This window comes from Cebidichthys violaceus, unplaced genomic scaffold (assembly GCF_023349555.1).
Source record: "Cebidichthys violaceus isolate CVI_PGR_0920_01 unplaced genomic scaffold, fCebVio1.0.p SCAF_21, whole genome shotgun sequence".
Taxonomy (NCBI): domain Eukaryota; kingdom Metazoa; phylum Chordata; class Actinopteri; order Perciformes; family Stichaeidae; genus Cebidichthys; species Cebidichthys violaceus.
Window position 1 is genome coordinate 2,518,331 of NW_027176384.1, and position 25,472 is coordinate 2,543,802.

A 25,472-nucleotide genomic window follows, 5' to 3' on the forward strand; every position below is an offset into this window, starting at 1 on the left:
AATTCTGTTTAGCAATTCTCTCTTTACTTATGTCTCTCTCATCCCAAAAACTCAATATTCACACCCTAAATATTGAGCATAAGAAGGGCACAATGTGTTCATCCTGTTTGGGGAACTTGAACTGAGAGTCAAGTCAAAATAAACTCAAACCACTGATACAAATTTAGTACTAGCCTTTTGTATCCATGCCTGCCAAATTGCTCCAGGGATGGCAAAGTCCGCCTGTTGGTTGGCTGATCGATTGGTCGGTCAACCACTTTGGTCTAGTCTAAAATATCTCAACAACCATCGGATAGAATGTGATGACATTTAATACATGCATGCATGGTCCTCAGTGGATGAATGCTGACTTTGGTGATCCCCCGTCTTTTACTGTTTTTTGATGAAGCCAATGAAATATCTCAACATCTACTGGATGACTTGGCACCTACACGTTGTACAGATGTCCATGATTCTGATGGTGGATGTGGTACAGACATTCATGGTCCCCTCAAGATGAATTGTAATAATTTTGGTGATCCCATAACTTTCTAAGCTAAAATGGCTGTAGACTTTTTTGTACAAGTTGTACTTGTTGCACAAACAAAAAATATTTCACACAATTGTTATATGACTCAGGTATGGTCTGTCATGTGCCTTGCAAAGTAGTTTAACAGTTTTAACTACAATTTGACAATCTAGATTTTAAGAATTGAGTTTCAACATTTGGAAGATGCAGTGATTTACAGCCGAGGTAGCATTAAGAATACACTAATTGTGGATGTCAGCTGCTGAAACAATTAAATGCAACTTCCTCTCCTGTGGACCTATGCACGCAATGCAGTTAGAGATGCAGCTGAAGTTTTTTTATGAGGCATAGCACAGAATGAGAAGATTTTTTATCAGTCAGTGCAGCTGTATAGAAGACAACATACGTACATTGCAAACAACAACATGAAAATGAAATGAATTCAGTTTCTCTGCAGCTAGAGCTGTGACAGTATAAGCAAGGCCCCTGTTTGTTGTTGTTCTTTCTTCACTCGATGGAGCTCATTAATTGCCAACATTTCATCAGAGAATCACAACGTCAAATCAGCCAGTCTTTGAGCTTGTTGACTTCACACATGGTACCTCAGCGCCACAGCGATCCGCACGATTACATAAGACATCCGAAAAAGTCTTTTCAGCTTCTTGCAATGGAATGAGTTCCAAAGGAGAAGGAACTGACAAAGAGAGGAAGCAGGAGACGATCTGCAGAGATGGTGGGTGGGGCAGGATGCAGGAAGTAAACGCACGCACATACACACATGAACAGATTCACATATGCACCACAGGAGCTTACATGACAAGTCATTATCCGGCATCAGCCAGAGAAGACAGAGGAGTTGCAAGCGGGAGTTGAGTGTGAAGGCATGAAGGAGAAAAGAGCAAGCAATGTAAAGGAAGAAAGGGGGACGGAGGAAGAGGAGAGCAGTGGAAAGGGGTGGTGAAGATGGGGGATTTGGTCTTGATCTCCCAAGTGCATGACAGATTGGACTTAGTAGCATGCATTCCTGAGCAAAGACATCACGTTATGACATCTTTCAGGACCCCCCCCCCTCCCCCCCAATGTGTTGCTTGGTGGGTTATCAGTGCATTGTTCATTTCAGATTTTGTTCCTCAAATCTGTTACCAAAATAGGATGGGCAGTTGGAGCAGGATATAGTATATTATGTAGTTGAATGAAGTTTGTAATGTTTGTAAAAAAAAAGCGTGTTTTTATAAATATTCACGCCTTTTAAATGACTACATACTGTAAGCACACAGACTTTTTCTCCGTCTGTGGCCACGGACACCGCGGTGTGCGGATGAATCCTGATAGATCCCTATTACCCCGGGTGTGACCTCTCACAGCTCAGTTCATTAAGCCAGACACCCAAGTGTTCGGGACTCAAGTCCAGATTTAATCACAACTTCCACCCTCTTGCCAATCACAATTAGATCCTGATAAGCCTCTCCAGGGTGGCACCCGAGGGCCTCCACACACAGACAAAGGTTAATTTGCGAGCAGCAAGGGCCTGGCTACAAGGCCGAAGGTCACCTGATTGAATACATGGAGCATGTGTGTGTAAGATGGGGGGGGGGGCTTGGCAGCAATTACAAAGTTCATCAGTATTCATGTGTTTCATTCATGTCTAATGGGTTCTTTACCTTCAAAGTGGTGTGCTGAGAGGATGTGGCCCTTAATGAGAAATAGCTTGCGGGTAGTCTTTAGGTATAGCTGAAATTAAAAAAGTAATTTCCTCATTGTCTTTTAAAGTCGAACACCACAGTGTTCCTCTTTTGGCCTCTGAGCACTTCCACTGGAACTGGGTTACACACTGGGTTAGGCATTGTGGGTCTATTAATCCTTAAAGAACCCCTCGTCTCTTCTGGCCTTAATGTGAACATTTCAAAATGGTTTCCTTACCGCATATCCAGTATAGTTAAAGTCAGTTAAAGTGTTTTTCTTTTTTTATTGCATCATGTCATTTATCGTAGCCATTAAGACCAAATTCATTAGAGTTAGATACTTTTTGAAAGATGAAATCACAAAATCCTAGTACCGGGTAGCGATGGGAATACATTTGATCAATACCGATTCCATTATCGATTATTTTTATCAATCTGATTCTTTATCGATTCCTGATGAATTGGTGAAGAATCCTTCTACTTTGTTATTGTCATCTTTAGTGGTTATTTGCACAAACAGAATCAATTAAAATAATGACGAATCAAATGATTGTATTTTTATTTTAATATTTGCTAGATCTAGAAGATTAGTAGTTTTAATGATGTATTATGAGAGCTTAACGGTTGTGTAAAGAAGTTAAAGAGGTCTTAATTATCTCCTTCTTATCTATTCTGTACTGTTGTGAAAACATATTGTTCAAACAACTGTATTTATTTGAGTTCCTTGTCAAAAAATAATTGAGATTACATCGGAACACATCATGATAACGTTGTAATTGACCTTCGCCCAATACTTTATTTTACTGCATGGAGCTTGAATTATCATAATTAACTCAATGAATGAATACAAATGTCAATGGTTTTATCACAAAAGTGTAACTGACTCAAGAGATATTAAGTGAATTTAGTGTGTAAATGCCACTTGTAGCTAAAATGGCCTCCCGCAAAAGTTACATAGTCTTGCTTTAACGAGCATACTGTGTCTAGAACTGTGGTGTATGTTAAAAATAAGAATAAATGCTATAGATGATGCAGTATATAACAATAGATAAAGTAGCTTACATCAGAGGGCCAGAGTAGCTTGTGCCAGAGGGTCAAAATTTGGTAATGTTTCTGCTGTGCCAATCGAGCTTCAAAGGATTATGAATAAAAATAGAGCTACACCACTGAATATGTGACAGAATACAAATTTAACAGAAGACACAGTCTAGTTTATTTTGCCCTGTTTATGATTTCATCTCTCTGACCTCGCATCCTGTGGTGCAATGTCATTTCCAGGCCAGCTGGCAGCGGGGACATGTGAGATTGTGACGCTGGACAGGGACAGCAGCCAACCACGGCGGACCATCGCCAGGCAGACGGCCCGCTGCGCCTGTAAGAAGGGCCAGATCGCTGGAACTACAAGAGCCAGACCCGCCTGTGTGGACGGTAAGAGGAGGAGGGGCAGGGGGATCCCGTATTAGCTGGCTCGCTTTAAGGGCCCACTTTAGTGAAAACTACTCAAACATGAGTATGTTTTCCCCCGAGGCATGTCTGACTTTTACATTGAATTATGTTGCTGTTGAAGCACATGAAGAAAGTTGTAGTGTAAAATACGGTAACGAAATTGTTGCATCACGTCATCAGGGCAGTTAGGGTTTGGCTGTTTTGTAAGAAGTGGCTTAAGGTGGATAAACCTGCAATGTGGAGCAAAGTGGATCACAGGGCTGTCTTTGTGATGTTAGTAAAGCCTGCAACAAATCAATTTACACTTGAATCATTTTTAAAAAGTGGCTGGAGGGGGGTTTCTAAATCCCCCACCAACAGATGGGCTCATATTTCATGGAATAGTCACACTATTTGTGTAGTCTTTTTTTGACATTTTTCACTATTTTCTGACATTTTATAGACCAAACGATTAATTAAGAAAATAATCATAACAAATTTGCAGATAATAAAGCCAAACTCATAATGAAATTAAAATTTGCAATGCAATTTCATCATTCACCTAACTGATCTTAATTACATTTCTTGAGATCTATCTATACAAGTGGAGGCCATTAAGTGAATTTACAAAGTGATTTTTTTGTTGCTTGGATACACCAGATATACTTGTACTTTCAAGTAGGTAAAGTTACATTGTTAAGTTTCATTCAAAAAATTAAAAGTCCTCAAATTTGAAGATACGTGATGAAGCGAGACGCGAGAATCTAAAAATATCATTTTTATATTGTTTCTTTGTGTAGAGTGGAGAGATATAATGAATTGTATCCATGGCTTCCTCACATATATCTAGTGGGGAGAAGCTATTTCTTGAGCCTTTGAGTCATTTTTCTAGTCACCATTCTGCTTCCGTGGCAGCTCAAAGAATCTTCAGAAGGGGTTGAACGATGCTGTGACTCTGTGTTTTCCTACATTTCTTCATGACATCTTCATTGCCGTCCCACTGCCTCTTCGAGTGCTTGTCACCGAGTCTATCTCTTACAAGATGCAACCTCTAGCTTTGGGTGGGAGGAGAGGTTGTTTGCACAGGTGAAGGCAGAATAAACAGCTAAGATCGGCAGTGAACTGTACCTTTGGCTGTCTTGTTTTGCCTGTGATTTAACTGTGCCTTCACAGTTGTGTCTCCGATTGGAGGAGCTTCCTATTGTCAGTGAGCTGTTTGACTGGTTTTGCCTGCTGGTCATATGAGGAGAAGTCTTTGTGTAAGTGGATTTGTACCTTTTTCTGTGGCAGGCACAGATGAACACGACATTTGAGAGATTTTCTCCAAATTCAATTTCTTCCTTTGGCCAAACTGCTTCAAACTGAGATTTGTGCGCTCGGCCTTAGCCCTATAAAGAACAATCTGATCTTGTAGACATGGCTCCACGCCCACCTGCACTATGGAGTCACTTTGCTGTCCTTACGCATGCCTCAGTTGCCAGTGAGTAAGTTGTATTGGTGCTGAATAAATCCACAGTATCCAGATGATATCAGGAAGTATTTGTCATAACGTGGGCTCCATGGAGAACTGTGGCATTTTGTGTGGGCTTGATACTCTTCTTTTTCTGAAGAGAGCTTTAGGCTTAGCTGGCTTTTTAGAGACCTGCACAGGTGGATGGCTGTTGTTGACATTTGCAGTGCATTCAACTACCACGAAAACATATATATATATATATATATATATATATATATATATATATATATATATATATATATATATATATAAATTGAACTTTACAATTATAGCAGTATAGTTGTTTTCTCAATATAGAATAATATGAACAACATATACTAGTACTGTCATGCACTTGGGGCAAGGTGAGGTGAGTTTATTTGTGCACATTTCATTATGAAAAGCTATTCCAAGTGCTTGACATAATGCATTAAAAGCACAAAACAAATGCAGCATAAAACATTAAAATGCAAATAAAACCATTTCAAAGAAATTGAAAAGATAAAACAGAGAAAAAGATAATAGACAGGTTATAATGATAGTGTTAATTTGGACTCTGGGAAGAGTTAGCAGACCACCAGATGACCTGAGAGGCCAACTGGTCCTATAATTAAAAAAAAAAAAAAAATGTTTTAATGGCTTACCTAAAAAACACAACCTTTTTATTGAACGTGCATTTTTAAAATCTGAGAAAATAAGGAACTCTAAATCTCATATGCAAGTTTATTTTACAAACAATAGTCGCTCATACAGTAATTTAAATTCATTTTATTTTGAAGTATCTGGCATAAATGGCTTGGTGGTTGTTTGCACTGCTGCCTTCAGCAGGGAGGCACTGGGATTGAATTTCGACCTGTGTAGGGTCTGCTGGGCTTACCCTGAATGTTCGTGATTACTCCCACAGCTCAAAGACATACAAGTCGATTGGAGACTGTACAGTAGATCACTCATAGGTGTGAATTAATTAGCACGACTAATTGACACTGTGTGTGTGTGTGTGTGTAGTGGTGCATATATGCAATGCAGCTTTACAGTGACTATCAACTTCTTTAAAAGGAGAATTTACAATATATTATAAAAAATAATACATTTTGGAAATGAACATGTAGCCAATCATGTCACAATCTTTAATGGAATTTGTGTCCTTTTTCCCAACTACAAATGCGTACATGCATATGCATGCACACAGAGGCACTACTGTGTGTGCATATTTTATGTCAAATTTACCATTTCCTCCCTTATAGTCACATTGTTCCCATAAAAAAGACAGGCCCACACACTTTTATTGCTGTTCATATTACAATATCCCACCGCTTGATATTATTGCCACGCAAATCTGAAATGCTTGTTTCCACAAATGCAATCATATTTGTTTATTCAGACTCAGGCTCTACTCACTTTGGGGGACATCATAAGAGAGCAAGAGCCAGAGAGAAAGCTGACATAAAAGACCCCAAACGCCACAAATGGGATTTCAATCAGTTTTAATCTACTTGAGTCCTTGAAGGTCTGGCTTTCTGTTGTAATATGCCTTTGCCTTGGCTGACACGATCCGTGTCCTTCATGCTTCAGACTCTGCGTCCCGTGCATGCGGGATAATCCACAGCTCCATCAGCGGACTCACCTGGCTTCCAGGACAGAATGTGGTAATGAAAACAGAGAGAGAGAGCGCTGTAGTGCCGTTGATCCTGAAGAGTCCCTGTTTGTTGTTGTGCATTTCCCATCTTCCAGTTGCCCTTTGTGTGTTTACTGCTTTGAGGAGGTAAAAATGGGAGATAAGCTGTCTACATGATAAGCTTTCTGTAGCGCCGCTGTTTGATGCGCGTGTCCATAAGGAGAGTAGCTTGGAAAATAGACAACAAAACCTTCACCAATCACATCTCTGCAGCATGAAATGCTGTATTTTCCTGACCCTTTATTTTGTTTATTTTTTTCTCTCTCTTTCACTCACACACATTCTTCATTTTTTTCTGTATGTCTTTGATGGGTCTACACATTTGAGGCCTATATGTCAGCCTAGTGTTGCATAAGTACACCCTCTCATTTGAAATGTCATGCTCTTTTGGGCCTTTTTACCTCTTGTGCTTGATGACTTTTAAGAGAGCTGATATTGATTCTTATTAGGAGGGTAAGAGGCTATTAGAGAAAAAGGGTGGGTAACCTACTTCTGGCTGCAGGATCTGCAGAAGGGGGTAACTCCAGAGACATGTAGGAGCTTGTTGAGGGTCAGTGGTGATAGCTCAGTGGGGAGTCCCCCGTCTGAAGTGAAGGTGTTTGCGTTTGGTCTCCTATTGCTGGGATGCTGACATTGATGAAAGCCTCAAAGTGACCAGTTTTGAGGGGCTTAATCCCATGGATAAAACATTTAAAAAATAGTGAGTGCGTGCTCATTTGTGTGTCAAAAGGAGAAAGAATGATACACTAACACACATTGGTGGAAAACGACTAAGTACATTAGAGTACTGGAGTCAAAGGAAAGTTTAAAGTCTTAAAAACATCCAGTGCTCCCCACTCACCCACCGGCAAAAGAGTCCGGTGGACCTTAGCTGCTAAATGAGCGGTGAGCTCTAGGCGGCGATAGCATGTTGGGAAGCCGAACATTGTTAATGTGCACATACGTACAACCCACATTGCAACAATAAAAAGCCTGTTGAAAAGTTTATACTTCTACTTTAGTACATTTAAAAGGCAAATATTGTACTTTTTACTACATGTATTTGCCAGCTTTAGTTACTATGTTAACACATGATCTGCTACTAAAATAAATTTGAGTTTGCAAATGATCTTTAAACTTGAAATAACTGAACTTTTTGGCCACTTGGGGGCAGCAGAAACATGTTGTGACATATAATCTTGTCAGCAAACAGTTGCTTATTTACACATTCAGCAGTTAAGTAAAAACATTATCTTTCATTTGAAGTCATGTTTCTGGCCACCTGGCTAATGTAATCCAATATTCACTCTCTATTAGCTCCATTTTTGGTCTCCACCAACTCCTGAGGGAAATATCTGGCTTTAAATGCACCGCTATGTTTAGCCGCTAGTCCCGAAGCTCAGCAGGTAGTGCACAGTGGGTTTTCTGGAAACTTTTTTTGCTTTTGAAAACGACTCTATCAGAGCAGAGTGAGTGAGCCAAACCAGTAAAATTGTGGGCTGGAAAACAAAAGCAATGAGCTGAAAGATGTTAAGACACCCTGCAGATTCACAGTATTATTTTCTATAGGTTTGTAAATATCCCCCTTTTCACATTGTCACATTGTTTTGATACATTGTTATTATGAAAATAGTAATTATAGCAGCTTTAAATTAAAAAAAATTACAACGTTGCAGAAATAAGGTTATACCTGTTTTCAATGCAGTCTCAAGTGCTGTTTAATTTTTCATTTACCTCAATTTGTCTCCTTCCACAGACTCTCCTTTGTATAGCTTTTTATTTACAAATAATTGACTTTTCAAGAAAAAATCCGAAATATGATTTTAAGTTGTAATTATATTCAGAAATGTCTTCATGAGATTTGGGTTTTTGCAGATGAACCTGCCCAACAGAAGAATTTGCTCCACCTCGGCCAACTACAATATATATATATATAATATGTATAAACTCTATTTGTATAAAATGCCATTAAATTAGTCTTTTGGTCAGCATGATGAATACTTAAATTTTTGATGCTGACAATAACTTTGTAAGCTTTTGTATGCAGGACTTTTGCTTGAAGTGGAGTATTTTCGTGTGTGATTTTGTTACTTTTACTTCAATACATATCTAGGAGTAGTTCTTCCACCTCTGCTAACGCATAACTTGCATTGTCGTATCTGTAAATCTGAATTGCAAGCTATGAAAATGTCCTTCATCCTAGATGCACATCCCTGGGTAGCTTGCATATGAGGAATTGTTCAAGTGAATCAGGCAGTGATAGAGACAACAGTATGCGTCAGGCTCAGTCTCTGGGCTATTAGACAGTACCAGAGCTCCAATCATACTGCATCAGCCCACTGGTTTGATTTGATCCAGGGAGGAGCAGAGGAGGCCGCAGTCTGTTGGTGAAACATGTCATGTCAGCTCCGGCAGCCAGTTAGCAAGCTAGCCACTATATCGCAGCGCAGTCCAGAGGGACCAGGACATGAAAAGATTGTCCAGTGGTGAATCTGTAATGTCACTTTCTCTTTCTTTTGGCCTTTTTCTTTCTGTTTTACACGCACGCAAATGTATGGCGCATTCTGAAGACTGATGACCATGGGCTCGGACTTGTCAAAGAGAGAGGAGGGGGAGAGGGCAGGCAGATGGGGGCCGCAGCCTGAGGTGGGTTGCTTCTCCTTGGGTGTGCTGGTTTGAAGGCTGTAGCCTCTAAACTGGAGCGGGACACAAATCACATGGTGCTTTTTATATACAGGTCACACCCAGGATACACAACCCCTGTTTATTTTGCATCCTGTTTTTTTCTCATTCACACTGGCGCTATCCACAGAAAACCATTTTTCCACTTGAGAAATCTCCCATTTATAATTTATAATTCAATATTGCTTAAATATCCAACCTGAAATAATAATATATATTTCAGTTTCAGTTTGATTGCCCTTCTTGAGTTTGAAAACTTTAACCCTTTACTTTTAACTTACAACTTATTCTAGCTGAAATCTTTTTTTGTTAATTTCTCCCCATATCAAAAATAATTTTGTAAAATGTGCAATTATGTAAAGATATACAGTTTTCATTAGTCTGTTGTAAATTGAGCCAATATCTGTGTTTTTTCTACAGAGTGTAAAATCATCTATCAGAATCCTGTCTCCTGGGATTTTGGGAAATGCTTTTAACAAATAACATGAATTGAAATAACTGTAGTTATCTGGTGATAGAGAAAGAAAAGAAGAAAAGAAAGACAATATATGACATAGAAGGCAAAAAAACAAAAAGGAAACCATTTTGGCTGCAAGTGACTGATTTTAGTATCACTGTATACTGAAGTATAAATGCTATTTACACCTACAACAGCTCAGATCTGATGGGACACTGTGACACTAAACATGATGGTATAGGTTAAAAATAAAAGCATTCTAGAGGGAAGAACTCTATTTTATATTCCCTTTGTGAATTAGGTCAGAGAATAAAGTGTCAGAGTGAGATGAAGAAAAGTTTGGCCGTGCTCAAGGCAGTGATTTTTAAAGATTATATTTTTACTGCTGGATTTTCAATTTAAGAACTTTAGGAACTCCAAGAATTCAATTTATGTTGCATTGATCGGAAGCCCAAATTTGTTTCACTTTATTTTATGATCAGCAACTTTTTACATGTAAGCTTTTTCCCCATTTCCAGTGGTGGGCATTTCATTTAAATAATTAAGGGGGGTTAAATTATATTTTTATCATTTTTAGTTATGTTGCTAAATTTTTGGGTGGATTTTTCTTTTTTACATCACAGGACACAAGCAAGTAATTTGGCAACATTCCCTACTGCTGCTTTTCAGAACTCTACTCTCCTTCCTCTTACACTCCCTGAACATTATTGAGGCAGATTGCTCCAACTATCAAGTTTTTAAAATTCTTTTCACTCCTTCCCACTTTTTTGGGCACACTGAATTTTTGGAAATATGAATGTGGTGCTCTCCCTCCAGAGTGACTGATATCAAAACAGCTTCTTTGTGGGTTTACATGCACAGAAATACTGAGCCGGTTTATGTTCTGCAGTATGACAAGCAGAAATATAATACAAAGAAAGCCTGTGTTTTCCCCGCAGGGTGAAATAGCTGACGAGTGGTGTGCATTAGCATAAAAATAATGCAAAGTGTCTGCTCTGGCTTTCATTCGGTGGCAGAGTTACATTAAGTTTTCCATCCATTAACCTTGCATTATGTTGCTTTATAGACCTCCTCCCTGCTGAATAATAAAAAAACATTTTTTTTAAATGTATCATTAAATTATAAATTATAACAATGCATATGTATACACTGGATGTATATTACCACAGGCTTTCAATCAAACACCAAATCAAAGACATTGAGGTTTTTATTTTAAAATTCTCTTTCAACATACACAGATAAAATTGAGGTTATGCAATCCTCGAAAACGGTTGCCACTCTGACAGCGCAGACTTTAAATGGCTGATAACTGAGCTAACCTATCTCATGTCTTACTTAGATTCACGCAACTATTTTCACAAAAACTAATTTTTCTTTCAACTGATGGATGTTAATGCAGTCAAAGATTAATAAGTGGTCCGCTGGATGTGTGTCTGCAGGAGTAATTCCATATGCATACATTGACTGTAAATATTTAATATCCCAGATGATATAGTTCACACAGATGCCGTAACGCATTCAGGCGAGCCATTATGCTCTTTCTTAATAAAGCGGCATTATCCACACATCCCTTCTGCCCGGAACCCATTGCACTCGGCGTTCATAAATCTACAGGCGCAAGGTGATGAAGTGGACCCAGGTGTTCCAAGGTTCTGAGTTGATGATAACGTCAGAGGTTATTGATGCCCCATTGTTGTGGATCTTGCTCTCTGTGTTTTATTATAATTATTCCGGGTCGAATTAAAAAGAGGCCAGTAACGTTGTCTTGAAAAATGCTTGATAAGCACATGTTAAGATAATAAAAAGCAGTTAAAATGCTACCTGCTTCTTGCTTTTGTTCTGAAGCAGAAAGCAGTTGTGAGTCACTGGCGATTTTGTTCTGTAGAGGGTGGGGGGGTAAATAATTTATGTGTAATTCTTGCTGCATTCTGTGCTGATTTAATGCCAAATCATTCAGCTGAAGATCAACTCTGCACTAAGTGTTCATGAAGAGGGATGTTGGCTCGGTAGATTGACTTCATGTGCTGCGTCTGGCTTTCAAATGAGCCTTCAGGCCCTTGTGTTGAAGTATTACGGAGCTCTTCATAGAGCGGGATTCTTAGCAAGGCCAGCGCACCAATCACTTGGTAAGCCCATCAGAGTCATCCCAACATCTCGGTAGCATAAATCCTCAAGAGCTAATATGTCTCAGCGCAACAGTCACTCACTCCCGCCTTGTCTTTTACATCCTCTCGGAACACACATACACACACACACACACACACACACACACACACACACACACACACACACTCACACACACACAACACGGACAACACGGACATACATGCACTTATACTTGAAGAGGACACACAAAATAATAAGTATGTGAATATATAAAAAAATGCAGCTTCTCTCTTATTTTGCTTTTATACTGTCCAAGTCCTTTATCTGTCTTTATATCCTCATCATTGACACCTCTTCAGCAGTCTAAGGCAGCGAGGAGGCAGGCGCAACCTTTTGGTTCTGCACACTGCAGTGCGCCTTCCTGAACGCCTGCCGCCTGCCTCCCCCCCTCCCGTTTCCCACAGGTCCGCTCGCAGGCGCTGCCGTGGTTGATGGTCCGTGCTCTCAGCCTCTCCACCTCGCTGGTCTAATTGGAAGAGAAAAGTTCCTCCGCCGTGAACACATGTCCAAGTGGCTATGTCTGCTCGCGAAGCTACGGGCTATGAACAATTAATTAATAATTACTGCTTCTACAGACCCCCTCAGGGCAGAACCTACAGTTTAGAGCAGGAGGAGGGCATCAAGTAAGTCTGTAGTCTGACTATTGCCGAAACATTGTGATTGCATAACGCTTAAACTGTTTCTTTGTAAGATCTATTTTTTTTATCTTTGTGACCAGTATTGCCTGTAAATCCAACAGTTCGGACACTAATAGTGTTATTTAGGTTTCACTCTTTCCTCATATTAAAGTGGCTGTTGTTGCTCATGCTAACATCCCAGTAATTATTTTCTTTCATACAACTTTCTGTGGCTGTTGCTTCACATATTTATATTCATCAGTTAAATGCCTGTTGTTTTTTTTCCATCTGCACTGGCTTTGACTGAAAAAGAAGAGCATAAATGAAGAAAAAAATGAGAATATTTAATTAATTATGCAGTTGTTAAAAGTAGCATCATCCAAGTAATGATGAAATAATAGTTACTTTGGCCATTTTCTAGCAAACCAAATCCATGCAGGCATGCTGTTTTTAGTGGGTCAGTCTTTAAAAAAAAAATTAGGAATCTTTTTGCAATGGTATTGGATAACAAAAAAAAAAAGATTGATAATGTCAATATACTTGAGGCTAGTTCAAAGAACAAACTGAAAATAAACGGGACAAAAACTATGTTGCCATCTTCGGTTTTCCAATCATTTCCTTGAATTCACCTCAGGGAAAAATGAAAATCACTTTGTGATCTACAAGCATTTCAGACATCATCAAGGATGATGGAAATGCTAGAATCTATCAGTGCCACACATAGATGTAAATAGTTCCCCTTTTGACAAACATTAAGTTGTGATATGTAAAAAGGCAGCTTGTTCTCCAGTAATTCCCTGTATTTGTCTAAATGTTGGTCTGTGACAACTTCGTTGGAACATGCCAATGCTGGATTGTAAAGCGTCTTTTATTGCCAGTTCTTGATGGAAGCTCGGGCGAGGTGGGCCAATCATCACTTGAGTCCTCTTGCCATTTGATTTCTGCTGTCGACAGAGGGGCTGCCAAGGAGGGCTGCGACTGTTCACTCGTTCACTCACTCTTTCACAGCTCTGATCCAACTCACACAAGCCCATCTGGCGCTGAGAGAGGAAGTGCTTTCCCTTTTTAACCCCCATCTCTCATGAGGTGCTCATTTCATATGATTGGTGTCAGAGCCCCGCAGTGTACATCTCCTTCACTCTTCTGCACCCACTTATCTTCCTTTCGTCTCTTCCTTTTGATTACAGATACTTTCCTTTTTACTTTTTTTTGTTTACAAGCCCAAAGGAATCAGATGGTCTGGGCCCTGTTTTTCTGCGATGCGTATATGGACGAACGGACGTATGGATGCAGGGGACACAACGTGACAGACCAGGAACATGATATTACAGCTTAGCTGGGAGTCAAGCATCTATGCTAGCTTTGACTGCCAGGGACATGAGGGGAAAGTCAATAGGAGAAGGAACAGGGGAGGTGATCTGCACAGGTCTTTATTTGTACTGTGTCAAAACACAAGCAGTAACACAGGCAAATAAAAAAGAAAATTGACCTGTTGCCTTATAGCTTATCAAGCTATTCAAGCTATGGTAGCTAGCTGATGACAGCTCACGTCTGTTAGCAGGGAGCTTAACTATTAGCAACATTTTCTCTCCATCCAACGTTTCTCCAATAATGTAGACATACAATATTGATGTCAAATCACAGTATGTCAACTCAAAGAGCTTCACAGGGCCACATTTTGCAAATAAGATAGGAATAGGTAATTCCCAAAGAATAGCCACTATCTAACATAATTTGGATTGACAACCACAATTAGGATGATGTTTGAAATTAGTACTCATGCAGGTTACTGTATGAAATGACTTGGATGTGCCCTTTAACAATGGCAACAAACAAGCTCAACTGCATTGTTTTCACATATTTTTCTATGTTGTTGCTTGAAACATGAAGGGATGTGTGTGTGTGTTTGATGCTGCAGTAGGATGTAATTTGGTGGTCTGTAGATGTAAATATAACACGGTTGTGATTATTCTTTATCTTCCTCATTAAAGCAGCAGAGGAACAGCTGCACCAGTACACTGGGCAACTAAAGAAGGGAGGCACTCTATTGTGACTGAAATGATAAAATGCATAATTAGGTAGTCAATGTTGTGCTCCATCTCTCTCTCTTCCCCTCGCTCTGTCTTGTGCTGATAGGTGCGACTCTGTGTTTCCTCTCCATTTTCAGAAATGATGTTGTTCATTAATGCAATGAAATTTCAGGGGCAGGGCCCTCTCTCTTTCTTGCTGCTGCATTTTGTCTTTGGTAATTTACCTTTATTGGCTGGGTTAGCAATTTCATCTGAACATGGGTTCATTTAATAATGTATGCGTCTTGTTGTTGTGTACCGTACCAAACCCCACCTGTAATTGCTGTGCAGCTGGGTTCACTCGGCCGGATGGATGCACCAGCTGAATGCGAGGACTCGGTGTGTAAGGACAATGGAGAAAAAGAAAATAAAAGAGAAGAGCGGTTCTATGAGCTTTGTCTTAATCTGAAGATGTCTGAAAAATATATCAAATTATAATCGATTCAATTTATTGTTTTTGCACAGTGTGCAAAATGTCTAATACATTTATCACAATGTGCAAAAACGATTATTTTCAGACAGAAACATAATGTAGATGATAGCAGGCTACATTGGTGGTCTTGAATTTTGATAATCTTGTAACTGTTGTGAATAGTTATGCTTTATTGTATGCATACCTGCTGCAGTTCACTAGACTGCCATGATGGCTTCAGAATGATCTGAGTTCTTGGTTTATTGACTAGGTGCTAGCACTTGCCATTAGAGGTGAAGCCACAGGGGGCCACTGAATATTCTACTTTGTCCCTGCCATGTAGCTAAGCTCAAGCTTGTCTGTTCTGAGACAGACAGCCAGGCTGGATGAATTAGTGTGTGGACTTCTTTGCTCTATCTCTACTGAAACAGATTATTTAACCGTGCTCTACATAGTTGAAGCATCTAGTACTTGACAGTTTTCAGTTGGAGAGACAACCAGTGGAGACTCCAGGAAGTTACTGGTCCATATTTAATGTAATTTAGCATTTTTATACTTCTGTACGGATTACACAAACAAAATATAATATGTTAACTATTGAGCTTTACAGGTGCTGGTGGCTATATTTTGTCACCATTGGATGGTGCCAGTTTGCTTACAATCTTCATGCTAAGCTAAGATAAGCTAAGCTAATCGACTGGTGGCTCCAGCTACGTATGTAACGTACAGACTTGAGAGTGGTCTCAAACTTCTCACTTTTCTCACACGATTCCTTTGATATGCATTTGTGTGTTCTGTGAGTGTGTGTGTGTGTGTGTGTGTGTGTGTGTGTGTGTGTGTGTGTGTGTGTATATATACTGTCCTGAAACCCAACTGCCGTCACCCTCTGCTCTCATCTAATTGTTCTGCAAAGCCCCGCGAGGCGGATTGTGGTCACAGTTGTCTTTGTCCTTGGGTTGAAGCACCACTGGCTCACCTTGCCACTAATAAAAAAAAAGGAAGGAAAAAAGAGCAATGCCTTCTGTTAAGTGCGCACGCACATAAAAAAAATGTGTGTGTGCACATGCATGAGTGTGTCCCTCAGTAGGAGGACGGACATCATTTTCCCCACCCTTCACACTTCCCTATCCGGGGGAACCTTTTAATCTGCCTGTAAAAAAATGTAATAAAATCAGATGAATGAAGCAAAATAGAACCCCTCCCCCTGCTCCCTGGGCACCATCCTCGCCTGTCGCGCTGGGGCAATTTTTATAAGAGCCGGTTATGGGACATCACATGGCCAAAATAATATTAGTATGGTGGTGACAGGCATGTGAAGGCAAGATGAATCTAGGATAAAAATAAAGGCAAATGAATACAAATGGTGTCTCCTTCACCTAGAGGGGGGAATAAATCATATGTCGACTAATGTGGTGTGTTCTCTCTATGTCGCCGTCTCACACACACACACACACCCTCTCTCTCTCTCTCTCGTTCTCTTCCTCTGTTTTTTGTTGCCTCTCATTCTCCAACTCACTTTATCTGATTAAGTTAGCTACAAAGTGTCCTTCTGTATTAATAGACCGCTCAGAGAGGTGAGAGGGACAGCAGAGCTACATACTGTATGTAGGTATCAGAATGTCACTGTGGAGAAAGTAGGATGCCTGTATGTGATGCTTCAAGGGTGTTTCCTCGATTTATTGTGCCTTTGCGTTTACTTATGCGGTCCACTGGTAACTAAAGAGCACACATGCACAAATAAACTACTCAAATGTCTGCTGAAGTGCTCTCCTGCTGTAGTGCTAGTGTGAGTAATTCAGTGCTTTTTAAAATAATTGAAAGCGCAGTTTCCATTTTAGCAACAGAGCTGCCATCTTAACCTGGCCATCTACTGAAAGCTGTGTTTTCACTCAAAATGTGTATATTTTAGGATGTATATTATCATTGTGCAAGTATGTTGTTTAAAGCATCCATGGATTCAGTTCACATTATAAGCCTGAATAAACCCTTTAAAGAGTTAGAGTGCAGAACTATTGTCAGAAAATCTTCTTGCTCAAAGTCAGTTTTTTCTTGCTTGTTTACAAATGGTTTTATTTATTAGTGGTTATCAAATAACAATAAAAAACAAAGTTAATCGACATGTTTAATGTTTATTTAAGGAAATTAATCTGGAGTATCGCCCACATCCTCTAAAGCCAGCCAACTAAATTCTTGTTTCAAAGATAATTGAAATATTTACTCGCGCTTCAGATCATGAAGTTTGTCTTTCCCTCTATGTCATTTTCAAACAAGTTCCCCATCGGTATTGCGAATGTACAAATATAAATAACTGGTTTGAATGGACAGCAAAGGTTACATTTGTCGATTCTATGATTTCCTCTGAAGATTGACCAAAGGCAGAGTGCCATATCAGCATTTTTTTTAGGTATAATGTAAGTTCTTAAACAGCTTAAACATGAATAGTTAAACATTTTTTTTCAATTTCACTCCTGTATTTACCACTCTTTGCTTTTATAGTATTAACAACACAACTGTCTTCCACTCGCTGGCACGTGGTTGCCAATTTGATGCCAATTTGTTCCCTTTTGTCACAAGTAATCCATGCAGTAATCCACATGATTCCCCATGTCCATCTGCGTGTGTTTCATTAATTCCATCAACTACTTTCAGTTGTCCAGCTTGATGTTAGTGTGGATTAAAGATCTCCTGACACCACTTTGAACATGCAAACATGGAGATAAGCCAACACATGCAAACTAGAGAGGAAACAGCTGTGAGGCTATGCAAGGACAGGCTAGACATTTGGTCCACTAGCAGGTAAAGGAGAGGCTACTGCAAAGAAGAGGGACCTGGAAAATGTGAAGTTTTATGAATGGATGATTCATAAGAATGCATAACTGGTATGGGTGAGGGTGTGCATTTGTCATGGCAATTGCCCGGATGTCACAAGGTTGTGACTTGTAATAAATGGGACAATGTGGGCTATAAGTGAGGCCCATGTTAGCAATAATGTTTAGGCCCCTTTGTCTCCTGTTTTGTGTCCACTTACAAATGTAGGCTAATGACCCTAAGTGAAGTTACCTCAAGAGCTAAATTCTCAATTACCACTAAATCCCATCAAAACCAGTTGCAGCAGCGAGCTAATGGCTGTGTGCCGTCTATTAGCATTTTAAATCTTCCAACATAGTACAAATTTTGTTGTCATCAAGCATTTTGAGCAAAAGTCTTTTGGGACGTACACAAATGACAATTTCAGGTCCAGCCCCAGTTGTTAACCACATTTGATCCATATAGACATGTCAACAAATGTCCCCGGAGAAGTAACTGTACACAATTCTATCTAAAAAAAGGTGATCATAATAGCTAGAACCAGTGTTACCCCACTGGTTGGCGTATACATTTAAACTGTCATGAGTCAAAAATATTGATCACATCCAAGGTTACAAACTGTGAGCCAAAGTTTTGAAACATGTTTTCTCTGAACCCATAAAATGCTGCAACTGCTACTCTTTTCCCTTGCTGAAAAATGGATAAACTGTGGTGTAATGGGACTAGGCTAGACTGATTTGAGGGTGCAGAGGCCACGTCTCGATTGATAGATGGAAGAGGAAGAGGTAAAGCCTCACATCAGGTGATTGTGTGTTGCATGCACACCCGCGGGCAAGCAAACCTTGCTCCCCGCAAATCTCTCTGAGTCTTAACTGAGGCCAGAGGTTTGGTCCCAAAGGGAACAACACTTTGTATGAGCACTTACCGTGGATACAGCACTTTAAAAGCCAGGGCTGTTGAAATGTGTTGTGTACCCAAATGGATTTTTGTCAAATACTGATTTTATATTCTCTATTCACAGACATTTTTGATACCTTTGTATGATTAATTTAACATATGAACACATGGTTTGTATCAGGACGTCCATAGTCCTACCATTTGACGGATTCAAGAATAATTTTTGGTCATTATGCAACCCCGTGTTGTAGCTCATTTGCTTCACAAGAAAAAAAAAAAAATGACAAACAAAACAAAAACATTAGAGGTCCATTCCTGTAGTGCATTTTTTAAATTGCATCAGGAGAAACAGCAACAACAAAACAATTCTCCGGGCAAAATGGCCGACACAAATTCAACATCAGGGAAACAATGTCCATCAGCTTTGACTTTGTTTGAGCACAAAGCAACATTGATGAAAACACAGTCTGTGTCTCTGATCCCACCAGAGTTCTGTGCTCTGTCCAGAAGTCTGCCTATCAAGTGCAGTTTGATCCGGTATGCAACGATGGGGCCAGGTCTCTGTAAATATGTGGGCACAACACTCAACCTCCTGTTGCTAAGTTAGCCTGAATTTTCTCGCCAGGAGCAGATTGGGTGGCGGAATAGCCTTAGGTCCTTGTTGGGTTAGCTTAGCTTCCATCTCGGCTCCCTTCCCTTTCCTCCTGGGGCAGTCTACTCCGCTTTACGTGGCGTTTGCTCTGGCAGGTGTGGCTGGTTGGTCGGCCGTGGGCTCAAGGTCCGCTCCCCATTAATTCATCCAATCCCCACGCTTCCATGCGTCATATGCCATAACAAAAAAATCATTGAAAATGAACTTACATTATTCTCTGCAGCCATTCTGAATATTTTCTATTTCGTGGTATACAGGAGAGCAGCCATTTTATATTTCCGGCCTCAGGACACAGTCCTGTTGGTTTTAATTCTCCTATCAGGGATCATTTTACAACTGGGATGTCAGGTGAATGCAATTAATGCTCATAGGCTAAACATAAGCAGTATTCTTCTGTGTCTTGAAAGCCAGGATTGAGAGCCATAATTGCCATTGAGTCAATTTTCCTTGAAATTGTAGCTCCTGGCACTTAATATAAAAACTGTGTGGGGAAGGCTGCCAATTTTCTAGGCAAAGGTCGTTGTAACTATATTACTTTATAAAGTCGTATGTGGTAATGATTAATTGGTGTCAATCACTGAAATTTAGGCTTACAAAATAATCTAGAGAAGGTGATTTCTGAAGAATATTTTATGGATTTGGTGTCAATATAAAAGCAGGTTAGAAAACTAAAAAAAATAAAAGCTGATTATTATAACTAAGCTTCACAGAAGGTAAAATGTTTTTAAAAGTTTTAATGGGATTTAAAAGTTTAATCATACCCAGAATGTATAAAAGGTTTGCAAAATTTGACATCAATGGAGTTTCTAGCTGAAAGTATTAATGAGTAGAAAACATGTAATATTTCTGAATGTATGAATGATATTATATATTAAAAATTGTTCTTGAGTGCCCAAAAAAAAATGCAACGTGGAAATAATAAAGAGCGGAAGAACATATGTGCTTCCAGGATTCACACTCAATCGTTGCCAAGTTGCATTGTGAACAAAAATATGTCGTTCCTGCTATTTCTTGAGCAAGTATGCCAAGGTGACAATTATCTTTCTAGTCGTTTAAAATAACAACTTTTTTTTTTCTTCAAATAAAAGAATGGCAGCACCAGCATTCCAATAAGCTCTTAAAAAGGAGCACCATCTCGATAGGTCTTTAGTCTGTAAATGGTTGAAAAGTAAATCCCACTCACAGATCAGCTGTCAACCTCAACAGCTACAAGACAGCACAGACAAAGTATTCACCAAGCCCTGTGCAATTAGAAAATGGATCAATAACTCTTGCATCTCCTCTTATCTAATCATGCCTACCATTCTACAGCTACAAGTAACGTTACCCGTAGAGAATACTAAAGCATGTACACACACACACGCATACACACGCACACGCACACACACACACACACACACACACACACACACACACACACACACACACACACACACACACACTTGTGTATTTCTATCCTTGTGAGGACCCACTATTGATGATATTCATTTTATATATCCTTGCCATACCCTTTTATCACCAGTCCATGCTTAATTTATGCTAAACATAACCTAATCCAAAAGACATTCAGTTTGAATATCTGAAAATAAATAAAGGTCCTCACAAGAATAGAAAGTACTGGAATACACTCACACAAACACATATGTACACATTATTATATGGAGTCCAGCTGTGTAGGATGGAGCAAATGAGCCAGCCAATTGCCCTACCCCTTCATCATTGGCAGTAATTACACTCATTAATATTAACAAGAGTATTTGCATACTGACAGAATATATCCTATTAATGAGTCACGTATGCATGTCGGAGGCGGCGGAGAGGATAAGGGACGAAGGTCACTGAAACTAAAAACAAAAGAAGTTTATTCAGGCAGGTGTGTATTTAAACACTGCTGTTACTCTGTCCATCCCCCGTGTTTTGTATAATAATTTTTTTTGTAAATGTTGCATTGTGCTCCTAAATTATTCGGAAAAACTAGAGAGGCACACTGAACTAATGATCAAGGATCCACTCTTGGAAGCAAAATGAACCCACTCCAATGTTCTGTGTTGAGCTAAACTTCGGTGAAGTTCGACACGCTAACTGGATCAGTGGCAAACTGTCTTGACAGTGCGGATCTATGAGGGGACAGAGAGCCTGAGGGTCCAAAATAGAAGAAGCTAGCTTAGCTGTGTTGCACCATTCACTTTTAGTTAACCTCCTCTAAAGCTAATGAGTTTAGCTTGGGGAGCTTTATTTTTCAAAACAAAATGGTGTGCGACGGTGAACAAAACTTTAGGGGGAAGTAAACAGAATATACATACAAAAAGAAAAGCAAGTTACGAGTTAGCTCACCAGTTCATAAACTAGCCCTGCATGGAATAACTATGTCGCCAGGCTTCCAGCTCAAACTATGTTACATAGATGGAAGAATGCCACTTTGTAACCTGAGCTTAATAATTTGTCAAACTAGTGCGGACAATACTCACCAGTGATGTTGTGATGTTGATGTGGTCGTGTCTTATGTGAAACTAAAAGTCAACACCGACCTATTTTAAGTTACGTTATGTAAAATGACTACGTTGCTTACATAATCTAGCCTACTTAACTATTACAAACCTACTTATTGTTACCCAAACCACAATCTTTTCCTGAACCTAATCAAGTAGTACTGTTGCCATTTAAAAATGTAAGTTTATTTGAAAAGAAATTGTGCAAAACTGATGCTAGAGGGGTACCTAAAGGGGTAATTTTAAGCCGTTTTTGAAGTTGGCTGTGAGAATGTATTGAGACCACAAAAAAGATTGTGATCAAACATGAAAATACCGTAATATTTTGCCAATCTGTAAGGTGTTGATATTGAATCCACCAGGAATTTACAGTTCACGTACTGTGTGTGAGAGAGTGTGTCTGATTTTGCTACTTGTGCATGGGTGCATGTGGATGTGCATAGAAAGTGTGACTCCTGTGGGAGACGAGATCATCTTCAGAGACAAGACAAAGTCAATATGGAGAGTAACACAGAGCCCACAGGGAGCAGGCCACCAGAGGCCGGACGTATACCAACGGATAAAGATAGAGAGGGAAGGAGAACAGATTTTACTGTGTGTGTGTGTGTGTGTGTGTGTGTGTGTGTGTGTGGGAGAGAGAGAGAGAGAGAGAGAGAGAGAGAGAGAGAGAGAGAGAGAGAGAATGCAAGGACGAGCAGGACAACATTAGTTTTGTTCCGGTGCACACAGCTGTTGGTTTGTACAAAACTCAGCACATAGACAGGTATTGGAGTGATAAATTATTCTTTGCTGTTGAGTTGTTTTGCATTTAATCAAGCATTTGAAACCTTCTTTCTACCCAAAAAACTTCTGTTACCTGTTGGGAACTGACTATTTGGAAGGATATCATCACAGCATTTGTGCGTACCCCTGTATGTGTGTATGCGCAAATTAATAGGGAACACTAGCAGCAGGGAAAGTGCAGCTATGAGCCTTTCATAGAGTAATGTGAATACCTTTTTTTTGGTTATCATGGTTACTAAAGTATTGACAACTACAACTATCAATTAGCCTTTGTAGTCATGTTGCAGTTTACAACTATATCTGTTAAAAATGTCATCACTTCATGAATTTATCCTATTAGATATTTCTGTGAAATTGTCATTATTAGCATTCTTGAGTTACGGCCTAAACGTGTTTTGTGTGGTCACATTGACCTTTGAACACCAAATTCTAATCGGTTCAACCTGGAGTGCAAGTGGACATTTGTACCAAAAAATTGGCTCAAGGTGTTCCTGAGATATCGCGTTTCAAGAGAATGGAACGTACACACAGACAACCCCAAAACATAACGCCCCCGCACATGCAAGGCATAACAAGAAGCACCAGTTATTTAAAAGATCCATATAATATACAGTAGATTTGTAGATTTTTGGAAATAGTACTTAGTTTACATTACATGTATATGCGCTTAAAGCGACCTCTTTGTAGCATAACAGTTCTGTTAGACAATTTGAATTCAGTTATTTTTTTTTATAGTTTTACATTATGAAATACAGCTTTAGATGGTTGTATAGTATAAGTGATAGTAATTTCTATGTCTGTCAACCTCTAAACACTACCATCCAAATGCCAGTGTGTCTTTGTAAAATGTGTGTCTCAGTGGGTTGTACAGATGTGTTACAAGTCATTTTTCTTTGCACTGTGTGCTTGGGCACTTAAAAGCCTCTTGTTTGAGCGATTCTTTCTGTGTTTCATTATCTTTGCCTCACCATGATCCATCTAGAATACTAACTGCACTTGCCCTTCTATACCTATACATAGGTATACTTATTTAATGGGACTCTACATATTTCATATTTGGTCAAATAATGCTACAATTATCACCTTTTTCTTAAATGTTTGTATATATATATACATATATATTCTGTAAATGCTAAAACATATTTTTGTTTTAGTGTAGACATCTTCACATTGCTTAAATAATGACTAAACCCTGATTATATTTACATTGTGTGCCTATTAAAGTTGTATTCTTAGTTCTGGTTGATTTGGGCCATACCTGTCATTACCAGAGTGTGGTTCATACTAAAGCAAAAACGTCTTGAGCAGCTACTTTGTCAGAATTGCTACAGAAGAACTACAAACTCACATTGTTTCAATAAAGACATTAGTGATATCTACAATTCAAATCCCAAGCGGGAATGGCAGATGCCGCCATTAACCAGGGAAACTAATATATAGAGAGGTAATGACAGATGATAAATACACTGAATGACTGTTACAGAAAAATGATGACCACAATTGGGGTTTGGTTTCATAGAATTATTAACAATTATAATTAAACAGAGAATAGTTTCACCAAAGTATTCCTAGGCTGAGGAAATACATAAAGCACTTAAATCACAGGGATTGTTTCAGCTCACTATAATGGCCAAAATTGCTCAGTCTCTTTGGATTTTAACACTTGATGCACAGTGCTTGTGTTTGAAGAGCACTGAAAGTATTTTGGCTTATTTTTGCACATCACTATCATGTTCATATGATGCTACTTGACCTCCGCCCCAACAAGCACTTAGCTAAGCTAAGCAGGTCCTCAGAACAGAGTAAAGAGTGTAGTCTCATTTATTTTTACATGTACGTAACATTTCCCACCTTGATAGAGAGTTTACGCAGGAAGTGAAATTACACAAGTAAAAAAAGCAAGTGAGAGAGAAAAGATATCCAACGTCAGAAGTTGTGATAAGTTGCACGGCCTTAGGAAAAGAAGGAATGAAAAGAGGGAGTGAAGAGAGAGAGAGAGACACACCAAGCCTCCCTTGTACCTACATTCTCCCATGGTGCCGAGTTGTTGGGCTGCCTTTAAATTTGTCCAGGGACAAAGCGGTACAAGGTATAATCCACCTGCCAGTCCCGTTCAGCATCAGCAGCACTCTGGCAGGAACATTCTGCCCCCCACTTAAACACAAAATACCATCAGTGCGGAACAGTAGAACCCATTCTCCTCTCCACTCTTTCTCCTCCTCCTCCTCCTCCTCCTCCTCCTCCTCCTCCTCCACCACCACCACATCCTCTCCAGATTACAAATGCATCACAGGAAAGCAACATGGGTGGTGTTGTAGAGAGACAGGAGAAGGAGACAAACTTGGAGACGTAAAACGGATAGAAAGATGCTTTCGAGGCAGAGCGAATATTACTGACAGCGGAAAAGAGATGAGCAAGGAAAGGAGATAAGACATAGGGAAAGAAATGAGTAAGAAAAAGGAGAAGGGGTGTTTTTTTTTTTTCTCCAAACCTTCCCCACCCTGCTTGCTTGCAGGGAGGCCCCAAGAGAGAGTTGAGATTGATCGGTTCATTTGGTTTGGAAAAGTGGATCTCTCCCCCCAAAAAACCTGTTTCCTTCCAAACCAAATGACAAATGAGCCTATCGATTTGTTGTTTACAATCCGGGGTGCACATTGCCCCCACATGATGGACCTCATA

General features: G+C 39.6%; 1 protein-coding gene across 1 annotated transcript in view; it reads left to right on the top strand.

The window, feature by feature from the left end:
- The window catches only part of tafa5a (TAFA chemokine like family member 5a), a 132,186-nt gene that overhangs the window by 73,045 nt on the left and 33,669 nt on the right, over positions 1-25,472 (top strand). The window contains exon 2 of the mRNA XM_068716894.1: positions 3,469-3,618. Within this exon, the coding sequence (XP_068572995.1) occupies positions 3,469-3,618 (150 nt within the window). The remainder of the gene's footprint in view (positions 1-3,468; positions 3,619-25,472) is intronic.